The following is a 12,452-nucleotide window of genomic DNA, read 5'->3' as shown; positions in this document are numbered from 1 at the left end:
TTGCAATCCGTTCCCTGTATTTCCATGGATATTTGCATTTATAATGGAATAAACAATATTACCATCATTTAAAACAGTATTACCTAAATCATTGGTCAGTTTGTTGTAAAACATCCTGTCTTTGAAACTTATTTTGTAACAACATGTCATGTTTCCAGAATCATTCCGTCAAGTAACATGTATACGAGCGTCCATTATTTTCAAGTCCCTGAAGACGCACACTCAATCCATTATATTTGCAGAACAGGGACACTTGATCAAGGCCACTATGACGTCTAAATAATTAATGTCTGTTTTTTAATAGTATGTTTAGATACACCATAACGCAGCATGTGAACAAGCGTCCATTATTATATGAGGACTGACACTCAATCCATTACATTAGCAGAAGAGGGAAACTGGGTCAGAAGCCCAACGCCGTTTGAATCATTTATGTCTAAGGATGATATGCTCATATTTTATTTTTACACCCTTTCTGTTGCGCAGCCTGTACACAAACACCCATTACTCTCGATGGTGACGTTATAGGTATAGGTGTCGGCCTCTCACCCAAGAGATTGTGGGGTACCTTCACATAGCCTCTCAGATTGAACATCAGTACTAGTTAATGCACAGGAAACGGACTCGGGCGTGATTCTTTATGCCGTCAGCTTTCGCCACAATCGAGCTAAAATAAATTAGTATATATCAACCCAGACCCTAGACATAAGTGAATATGTATGTGCTCTGGCTACAGTACTAGTCAGTTGTATTGTTAATGTTACTCAACCAAATCTACAGTGACAAGCCCAGCAGGCGTGCTTGGTATTCGACAACATTCTGCTTCATTCTAAATTGTCTCATAGATGTTCATAAGACCTGCACTTTTAGTTTTTCTAAAATGGGTAAATAGTTGTACAGCATCGCGATAAAGAAGGGTTTAACGTTCTTGCCAAGAAGGGTTATACTACATTCCACTTACACTTCCAATGCGATAACTCCACCTCTTGCCTTGGTTCGCTGTGTATCTCGTTTAATATAATACGCCTTACAAAAGGCGAAATTTAGTTTCACTCATAAATGCATCTTTAAACTTTCTATTGTTTACATTATTTTGTTTAAACAATATTTATATTTTAATGAAACATTTTCATAATTTGGTTCAATCCGTTTTTATTCTGATACAACGTTTTCATTATTTAGTTCAAACTGTTAAATGCAGAAACAGTAATCTTCATGTTTTTTAATATATTCATTCATATAAAACATTGTTTATGTGTTTTCAATAATACATTTCTGTGAATATTTTAAACTCTATCTTAATTTCAATAAAACATTTTTAAGATATATGTATTTTGTTTTCAAACTCTGAAGCGATATTGGATAACAAACATGGGTAAGATTAAAATATAAAGTTTCAAACTTGCACCAAAAATATATAAAATCACTGGGGATTTGTTATGAATATGATATAGATTATAATGACATTTTGCGTAAAAAACTAAATAAGATAATATCGTGTTTAAAAGTATGGAAGTCAAGAGAGCTAACTTTACAAGGGACTATACTTCTCGTCAAAACATATATCTTCTCATCCATAAACTTTGAAGTAGAAATAAGAGGTATTTCACAAAAAAATTCGAACCACTTAGAACAAATAATGAATAATTTCGTTTGGAATGGTAAGCTAGCCAGAGATACTCTGAAGAGGGGAAAATTCATGGAGGAGTAAATTTATGTAGCATTACAATTGAATATAAATAAGCACTACAAATAAAATGATATATTAAATTATTCACTTAAAGAATGAAGTACAATGGAATGGAACAACAAAGGGAAGTATTGTCTTGAACTATTAGATAAAAACTTCAATACAAATATTTTCATTTGTAAATGCTCAGAAATAGAAAAAAATGTTGATAAAAAATTAAATACCAAAATATTACTTGGAATCTTGGGATATTTTTTTACAGACTTTTACAGCTACTACTGATGAAGTCCTTAACACTCCATCATTTGGGAATCACATAATGAAATTTAAAAGCAAGCCACTTTTTATTGCAAATGTTAGTAAAAGCGGGATTAAAAGAATTAAAGATGTAAGGGATTTAACAAAAAGTGATTATGTATCTACTGAAAATTTATTTGGTAAATTAAAAAGCAAATAAAATTGGATAGCAGAATGTACAATGATAAACAAGAGCATTCCAAAGACAGTTATCGACACACTAAAATGGAGGTGTGGAATCAACACAGAATGTTTACCTAAAATTGATATGGATACTCCCAAAATACTAAACAAAATAAATAAGGACATTAAAAATAGTAAACTTAGATTTAATCTATTATTAAACAATTTAACCTTCAATGGCAAAGTAAGGAAATCCCAAGCGAAATAAAATTGGAAGCGAGTTTAAACAATGCAAATTGAAATTGGAAAAAAACCCATTGGAACCATATTTATAGCATAAATGCATATTTAGGTGCTCGGCAATTTTAATGGAAGTTCTCATTAAACATAATCTTCACAGAGCATCGCCTTGCCCTTATGAAAGTATCAAGATATGGGTTATGTAATATATGTCTCAAGAAAAGAGCGAGACATTATTTAATCTCTTTTGTAATTGTTCAGCTGTTAAACTAATTTGGGACTAAATTAACAACTTAGTGTATCAGATACTCCAATATAACAATGAAAAAAGTATTTAATTGAACTATGACTGTATTGTTCTAGTACAATTATCTTTGAAACAAAATGGCTAATATGGAAACAGAGAAATGAATGTTAATTTAATGGGGCAACAGGATTATCAGATGTATCCGTGTTTAAAAAATAGGTGGCATATTTAAATATTGTACACGCATAACAAGTGTCAATACTCCATGAAGTCAATTTGATAATTTCACCATTGCTTTTGTTTTTGAGAACTAAAACAATGCGAAAAGAATCAAGATAAACATCCCTGAAAGAGAGAAAAAATGAATTAAAATCAAATTAAATACTTACAATAATGCATAGCCACAAAATCTGATCTTTGCTAACATATTTATGATACTCTGTAAGTTTTTTATTATAGCTTCAAAAAATTTGAATGTCCTAATGATACAATGTACATTCCCTATGACAATAGTAAGCTGTTCAATGTTGATACATTTCGTAGTACAATTAAAGTCATTACTCACAAAGATATTCAGTAGATATTAATGGATGGAGTAGATCCAAGTATCCTTCCTGCGTATTCCATTTAAATATTTGCATGACAAATGGTAAATTTTACGGAAGTAGAAATGTTCAAGATAAGGGAAGTAACCCGTGAATATGGCTACACTACACCATATTTATTGTACCATTGCATTGATGTATTGCTGATGCAATATATATGTATATTTTATATATTTCTTTGACACACTTCCTGTGTTGATACACTGATTGGTTATATTTGTCATGTATAATTGTAAGTGTTGCCGGGTGGTGCCCCGATTCCTGTTAGCACATATGTTTCGGGGAAAATTAAAGGGACTTCATTAAAGTCTCAAAACGAAAAACTTTGATAATTACCGATTAACTTGTATACTTAAGTTACACTCCCATTGTTTTATTTTACTGTTTCCTTAACTTAGAATTGTTACAATTCGTATTTATACAACATTATTTTGATGACCATTTACTATGAATTAAAACATGTATGTTTAACAGGCTGATGCCACAAAATATTTGTTTTTAATTTTAAATGCATTATCATGTTAAACTTAATTAGACTTAAATGATAAAAGCAAAAGCATATGATTTAGGTACAGTTAAAAAACTAAATTAGCCCTCAATTGCGCCAACATATCGATACTACCTAATTCAGATGCTGTTTTTGATTTGATAATTTAAGTTCAAAGAGTTAAACAACATAATGCATTAAAATTAATAAAAACATAATTTTGGCATCAACCTCTTTTGTGGGCATTTAATGCCATAATAAGCATCGGCGTATTCTTATGTTTATTATAAATAAACTCTTTAACCTTTATACAAAGTTTTAGGATAAAAACATGACTGTGTTAGCTATACTTAAAAATCAAAGAGACAAGTGATATATAATCACGACATTAATAGAAGGTAGTTTTGCAGCTTAAAATATTACATCATATATACATTCATTTCAAAATGTTAATAGTAATTTTACATCGCTTATATATATACTCCTCAAAATGATTTTAGGACCACACAATTAGAGGGCGATAATTTCATCAATTTAATTATTACAAACAAAACAATTTATTATATGAACTACATGATAGCTGTAGTAAACAATTGTAAAAGAACTTTATAGCGAATAACAATGGTAAACACATGTGAGATCAAAAGGTGTGGTCACTACTGAAATTTGAACGTTTGCATATCGGTGGGTGGGGCATGCAATTTTACAAACAGCAATGTCACATGTTGAAAGTCACACACCAAGTAAAGTTAATATCACGTGTGACCACCTCTAGCGTCAATCACAGCCCTACACCTAGAATTGAGGCTGCAAATCAGTTTCCTGATTGCAGGACGAGGAATTCTTGCCAACTCCTCAATGAGCGCTTGTGCTAGGTCCTCCCGGATCTGGGGTTGAGCTGGCCGGGCACTGATCTGTCGTTGAAGTATGTCCCATACATGCTCCATTGGATTAAAATCAGGAGAGCGGGCAGGCCAGTCCATACGCTCTATTCCTTCACTCTCACACCTGACATGTTCTGTCTGTAACAGTTATCACAGCACAAGTGTAGTTAGGCCTTAGGTTGTGATCTATTATATTTATCATCCAACCAATATCGACATTACATGTCTAGAAGAGCATACCAAACAATGTCTAGGTAATGAAGACAATATGTAACTTGCGTCGTATTGTTACAAAACCTGATTAATAAAATGCATCTACGTACAAGACAGGTTGTGAAGGAGTTTTGTACGCATAGGTATATGACTTGAAGCTTGTTTAGATAACAAAATAGATTGATTGCTTAAATCAGCGTGTGCCTAAATAGTTTAATGACATTTTATAAAGAATGTTATTTGTTATGATAATCTATAACTTTATGTTTTGTTATAATACGTTATTATTTCCGTACAACTTGGGATTGTATGCGGCATACTTCATCAAAAATAATTCCTGCAATAATATCTATTAAAACTGTTTATAATAAAAATGTATACCTTAAAAATGACAATTATTTCGATGTAGGACCAATTTTTAGGACAAAAGTCGAATAAAGTGTATATAGAATATAAGTTGCTTTCAGAAAATATAACTTTGCAAGATCGGCATTCTCTTCAAAATGTTTGCTACGATACAGTTTCTTCAATCAATTCTGCATTTATTGTTCGCTAAGATCCGTGTCATTGGCAAGTTTTAAAATTGATAAAACGACGCAGTGCTCATTTATGACAAGGAAATTATTTGTACAACAATCCCAAACCAGGAAACACTTCTCTATTGAATAAAAGCACCCATTCTTTGGCAATTGGCTTCAACATTACTCAAAGAGTCCTACTTTATTCGACTGTTCACATATATTACACGGTGAAAGGTATTTCCTTTGGTGCACGGAGTATTGTCCAGAAGCAGTTAATTGAGTGTAATTACTGCTAAACCCGTCGTCGAGATGGGAAATCGCGACAGTTTTGCAATAAATAATTCAGAAAAAAACTGCTGACTTGTCACTTTAAGAAGGGGTTGTTATTTTAGTGAATTATAACATGGAAATGTATCATTTTTCTCGAAATAGTGCCGAATTAAATGCAAACTTTTTTTCCTTTGGAATAAGAACCTTTCGCTATCATATGTCAGCATAATCTACTATTTGTAAGCATTTACGTGATATAATGCAATATTAATTTGAGATTTTGACAACATAGACTCTGAACGACAGTCATTTTGAATGTAACTGTTAAGTGCAAAAATTGAAATCTGTTGTGGCCCTAATTTCAGAGCTACAGCGTTATATTTGTGTCGATTGTTGTTATACGCTTACTTGGCAGAACACCTCGGATAGCACGCATGGTTGTTGCACAACTGTTTACAAAGAACTTTAGTGTATAATTAATTACTAAGATTATTATTGGCAATCAACACCGTTATTAATTACCTTTCCTGTAATAAAATCATATGATAGAACCACAAACGAAACCTTTGTAACAGAATAATTTTGGTGTTTATATCTGTGAGAGCAGAACACATATGAGACGATTAAACACGAAACGTTCACCTGTGGTAATAAGACGAGCGTAAGTAATCGGGAAGCTTTGTTTTATTAGTAGATTCGAAAATGGTTACTTCTAGGTACAGGACAAATTGTCAATTGAGACTGTTTGCTGGTAGTTTTAGATGTGGATTTGGTGTTATATGTTGACATCGGCTGTAAGTGAATCTCTAGGAAAAAGGTGTTTGCTCTTTGCGGATGAAAATCAATTTGTGAAGTGACAAGAATATGCAAAAATGCAAAAGTGTCAGATCTTTGAAAAGAAAGTGATTGTAACCAGACGAGGACGGGACTTACTTTTGTGTTTATACATGAAGCCATTCTTATGATTTGTAGAACTGTACATAAGCATGTTAGGTATACCTAAGGATTAAACAAACAAATTGAATATTGAACATCAATGCATGCTTTTGTGACATAAATAATAAGATTAAAGCTAGCAGTGTTTTAAGGCAGAAGCTTAATTAAAGGAATGCTTCTATTCTTCGGTGTACAGTTGCCTTTGGTAATTACGTTTTATCAGTAGAGCGTTAGAACATAAAGATCTCAACACAGCGCGAGAAGTGACACACTATGCATACTCACTCGTATAATAGTAAACAAAAGCAGCTGCTTACCCTGTTTTCTTACAATGTTATTGGCGTCGCATCATAATTTCCGTAATACAAAAATGTAGGGGCTAACAAGCTCAACAGTGATTTAATAGCTGCGAAAGCATTCATTTCCTGTCAAATGGAAAAGAACCGAGATTATGATTTTGTGAGATCTTAATACAGTGCTCATAACAAAGGATTGACTTAATAATTTATTTTTGTTGGACATTTGTTTAAACAATACATATTAAACAAAACACCAACTAGCTGCAATGCACTATGGGAAAATTCAAAGAAACAGCAAAGTTCCACAAACGCCTTCAAAAGCATGAAGTGATTACAAAGAAAATTCCTTTTCCGGATAAAAAAAGACGTACGGAAGGCGGAATTATGCAACGAAAACAAAGGCAGCCTACTTTTGTGGAAATACGAAATAAACATACGAAGGAATTGGTTGACCTTGAGGTAATGTTGAAACAATTTTAATATTGATAAAAATTATAGTGTATGTACTTTGAAAAACAGTTTTTTTTGTAAATGTGCATAACAAGTCCCGATTATTGTTTCAGGAATACGTCTTATTACACAAGATTTAAATATCAATAATTATAACAGAATTACTACTTCAACATTATTCTTAGAATGTTCTGGCCATGTTTAACTTCATCAGGTTGTATGCAATACAGGAAATGACGTCATGTACATGAAATAACCTGATAAACAGGAAATTATGTCAATATCACATGACTTACACAGCATAAATTTAAAGTATAAAAAATATGTAATAGCACAACATATGCAACCAATAAAGAAAATATATTAAGGGTTATAAAAAGTATGCAATTTAATAGTATTCATACCATTACCTCCAGCATTAACTATTTTACACTCAAACAAGTTGAATAAAGGTATACATATATTTTCTCAAACTACATTAGAAGAACAGTTAGAGTTCATACAAAATTGGTGAACCACGAATACACAACCATTAAGTCTCCTTTGATAGGCTTTGCCAATTATATTTAATTTTGTTACTATACATGAAAGAACAATCGTCAACTCTCTGGCCAGAAGAGTTGAACTATTCAGAAACATTTGTACATGTATCCGAAAATTTTTAATATGTTTTGAATAAATCCATTCTCTGGGATCATTTATGCTGAGTCAGACCACTATACTATTCGGGTTGTACTGGTTTTGTATCATGTTTTACATATTGTTTAACGTATCTTGCAAATCCTGTGGACATATTTAAATCTGCCTCTAGAGACAATTTGACAAAGTTCTTTGTCATTTTGCAAACCGTCCTCTGCAGTACTTTGTATATTTCCATTATAATATAATCAACAATATTACCATCATATCAAACCGTAATACATAAATCATTGCTCAGTGTGTTGTAAAATATCCCGTCATTGAAACTAATTTTGTAATAACATGTAATGTTAACAGAACCATTCAGTCTAGTAACATGTATACAAGAGTCCATTTTTTTCAAGTCCCTGAAGACGGACACTCAATCCATTATATTTGCAGAGCAGGGACACTTGATTAGGAGCACGATGATTTCAAAATAATTAACTTTTGGTATTTTTGAATAATATGTTTGGAAAGACCAATTCCATATCGTAGCATGTAAACAAACTTCCATTTTAATGAAGACTGGCACTCAATTCATTACATTAGCTGAAGAAGAAACTGGGTCAGAAGCACAACGACTTTTGAATCATTAATATCTAAAGTTGATATGTTCATGTTTAAAACACCCTTCCCTTAACGCAGCATGTACAGGAGCGTCCATCATTTTCGATAGTGTCTTACATTAGTGTCATTGCAGTTACAGGACTGAGATATTGGTTCGTAAGGTCACATCATATTAATGATACGGTCGAAGGATTTGCTGCACCTAATTTTCTTAAATTGCATAAACAAATAACCTCCCGTTTCTTTGTTTCAACAAATAGGTCGACACAATAACAGTCCGAATAATAGGCATGTCTAACATACTGAAATGCCTAAAAAATATTTCCATGTGTGTCATTGTTGCATCAAATCACAACAAAACAATTGTAATTTCCAAGACGACAGGGAATTCATTCAACCTTTTATTTTGAAATGCATGGAGACATGTACGTTTGTTTAAAAGGGCAATGAGAGCATTGTATATATGTATAATCCGTCTGCTCTCTCCAATTTATTTCTTTCAACGGCCATATGTATTAAAATACTATGAATTTAAATATGCTTAGGCTCAGGTAAACATTATATGGTGAGAGGCGGACACCAAAACCACTAGACCACTCACACCTAAGTTATTTTAAAGGTATAACTTAAATGATAGAAAGAACACACACTCCAAGTAATTGGTTATAAAGTCCGTGGGTCAATAAAACAAACAGTTCAGACACTGGATCAAGTTGCTATTTGTGTTTCAATGCCGATCCTCTGGCGAGCCATTTAAATTTCTATGGTATGACATGATCGGTTATAAAATTTATCAAACCGGGAAACGGGTGCTACAATTTTATAACTACCGCGTTATATAGTCAACATTTGATTTTTTTTCAGTTCTGTATCAATTTATACATGACATTTCCACTACCTCTTAAAACATTTCAAAATTGACCATTGAGTGTATGAGTCTACTTAATATAAATATGTGTCAATAGTTTGTTTCAATGATACAAACGCAATTGCTTTATGAATATAACAACCATGAACGACGATATCATGCAAATATTTCATTCTCTTGTTAAAAGATACAAAAACACATGGTCGGCAACCTCGGTACTCAATTCATTTGCAGAGAACAGAAATTAACTGGTATAAAATGACATGGTATGAATAAACAGCTGAACATAGTTTTAATTTAGTTAAATAAATCGTAGTCTCACACACAAGGAGATCTGACTATGAATTATAAGAGAATTTCTCATTCTATATGTAAACGCTCTGGTGAAAATTGATGTATTTGTAGCAAAGCAGTTCAATGTTCAGGTCGTTTTGTGTTGCAAGAAAATTAAGATTTTGAAAACCCTTATCAAAAACAAGAAATTGTTGGCAAAAAAGTATGAAATTTTGAAAAGTTGCATAAGTTTAAATAACGATATGTTCGGCAAAAAACAACTAAATGTTCTTTAGAAAAATGGTAATCCTGTTTTTCAACCTGATGCTAAATGGTCAAACCTTTGCTTTCATACAAAACGAATTACAGACGAAAACAACTCGTTGTCATGGAAAATATGAATATATGACACTCCTGAAAAAAAGACGATCCAACACTGAAATCAACAAATTTTATCCCGATTCGCTCATATGTGCATATGTCACGAGTAAGATTGCAATTTCATTTCATCAAATACATCGAACCAATATGTTGTCAATTAACATTTAGAAAGCTCAAAATAGTTTCACATATGTCTTTGTGCTTGCCTTTATTGTGCACGCTTCAGTTCAATTTGTCCCAAAACACCACAATAAGCTGTTGTAAGTCTTGTATAACCAGACGAAATATCATAAGAAATGTAAAAACCAATATGAATACAGACACAGCTGCTTTAGCCCTATTGTAGTGCCTTTTATGAACAAATTAGAATAAAATGGTCGAAACACCATATCGTCGACATCGTAAAACAGATATTTTCTGCTGGAATTATTCCAGAAAATTATTATATTCGCAAATGGTATATGTCAAAGTACACTTTTTATTACCATATGGTGATACAATATGCATTGAATACGCCATGCACCTTATGAGACTTGTACTAGCTATACATTCTTTGGGCAGACCAAATATGGGCAAAACCCTTTACAACACATTTGAAGCCTGTATAATGAGTTGGTAACGGTGGAGATGCTCACATATCTTTACATCAAATGACGACTCTGATGTGATTGGTACAATGTTTGTTACCCGAGTGATGTAACATATTAGTGAAGGTCATTTCCTGTGAAGTATATTGAAAACGTTAGGATGTGTCTCCTCAATTTTCAATCCAAATAAATAGATGTTTATATTAATTGATTAATATTTGTTGTTATTTATTTAAGCAGCATAATTTGAGTCAAGAGACACATTCGCCCTCTCGCAGGAAATAGTTAAGTTGGTTTGGTCAAAGGTTATCAATTGTCCCAAAAGGTACACAACTGAGTTAATCTTAAGGTGCGCAAGGATCTCTGGGCCAATTTTCACTGAGGCCTACAGTCTTTGTCTGAAAAACAAAATTGTTAGTTGCTATTCCTTGAGAAAATATGGTCAAAACTCTTGTACCTGCTACAAATATTTTTTCTACAATCAGGCAAACATTTATTTATCTAGACTACTTATATTATGGATATTGTAGAACATCTTACAAATCAGTTTTCTGTCCCCGAGTCTCAAAGGCTCAAAACGGCAGTGTTTATTGGTCAGGATAATTGGGTTTTGAACCTTGCATTTTCTATGGTAAAGTATCTTTAAATTTTATATTAATATGAGAAAAACATAATGTGCTTACACAACTATGACCTACTTCAGTTGAATAGAACAAATCTATTTTAACCAATTACTTTTTTGTTAAAATATGAAAGTCATAAGTAAATAAAGCAATATAGAATATGGCATAATGAAAGTCACGTAATATGCGAATTTCGTAGTGACGTTGTGCGCGCTGAATAAAGACTATTCTTTCGGTTGTGTGGCATGTTTGTTATTGCGATAAATGCATTGTTTATCTTATTGGTGGTAAGAAATGTCAAAAATGCTCAGAGAAGTCATTTGAATATACATACAAATAGTTATACCCAGACATTAGCTTGTGTCATCTTTGCTCCAGTAATACCATTTTTAAAAACAAAATTACATTTTTGCTTTTCTATAATTATCTTATTGAGGACGAGAGTTTTCTAGTGATATGGATAAATAATGACCTTTTAAATGTTTTCCTTCAATAAATATGTACGTTGACAATTAACATAAACTCTGTAAGTGGCACGAAATATGAGAAAAAAATATGTGAATATGAGACACAAACGTACAAACACCGGGACAAGACCACACACTCACACCTGACATGTTCTGTCTGTAACAGTTATCACAGCACAAGTGTCGTTAGGCCTTAGGTTGTGATCAATTATACCTAGCTTCCAACCAATATCGACATAACATGTATAGAAGAGCATACCAAAATTTGTCTAGGTAATGAAGACAATATGTAACGTGCTTCGGTGGTATATATCTTTTATGTGGATATCATTATCTACGATTTTTGTATACGTATTGTAACAAAACACGATTAATAAAATGTATCTACGTGCAAGACAGGTTGCGAAGGAGTTTTGTACGCATAGGTATACTACACGAACCATGTTTAGAAAACACGATAGATAAGCGTGTGTCTCGATATTTTAATCACATTCATAAAGAATGTTATTTGTTAAGATATTCTGAACAAAACTTGAGGACGTCGTTTACGTCGTTTTTTTCCGTACACATTCGGGTTTCATGCGCCTTGATTCATCACAAATTAAATTTACCTCATTTTCTTGCGATAATATATATTAGTACTGTATATAAATGGATACAATAGCAATATCAATTAAAAATAAGTGCATGCTTTCTGGCGATATAGCTTTGCAAGATCGGCATTCTCTTCCGAATGTTTGCTA

General features: G+C 32.5%; 1 protein-coding gene across 5 annotated transcripts in view; it reads left to right on the top strand.

Moving 5' to 3' along the window:
- LOC128240378 (dipeptidyl peptidase 4-like) overlaps positions 1-12,452 on the top strand; it is a 372,769-nt gene that overhangs the window by 176,363 nt on the left and 183,954 nt on the right. Inside the window, exon 1 of one of the 5 annotated variants that reach the window (XM_052957008.1) lies at positions 6,397-7,271. The exons of the other annotated variants lie outside the window; for them this stretch is intronic. Coding sequence (XP_052812968.1) covers positions 7,086-7,271 — 186 coding nt within the window. The 5' untranslated portion in view covers positions 6,397-7,085. Of the gene's footprint in view, positions 1-6,396; positions 7,272-12,452 lie in introns of those variants that run through there. 5 annotated transcript variants of the gene reach the window in all.

Source organism: Mya arenaria, chromosome 7, assembly GCF_026914265.1.
Source record: "Mya arenaria isolate MELC-2E11 chromosome 7, ASM2691426v1".
Lineage (NCBI taxonomy): Eukaryota > Metazoa > Mollusca > Bivalvia > Myida > Myidae > Mya > Mya arenaria.
This window is presented reverse-complemented; position numbering and strand designations above follow the sequence as displayed.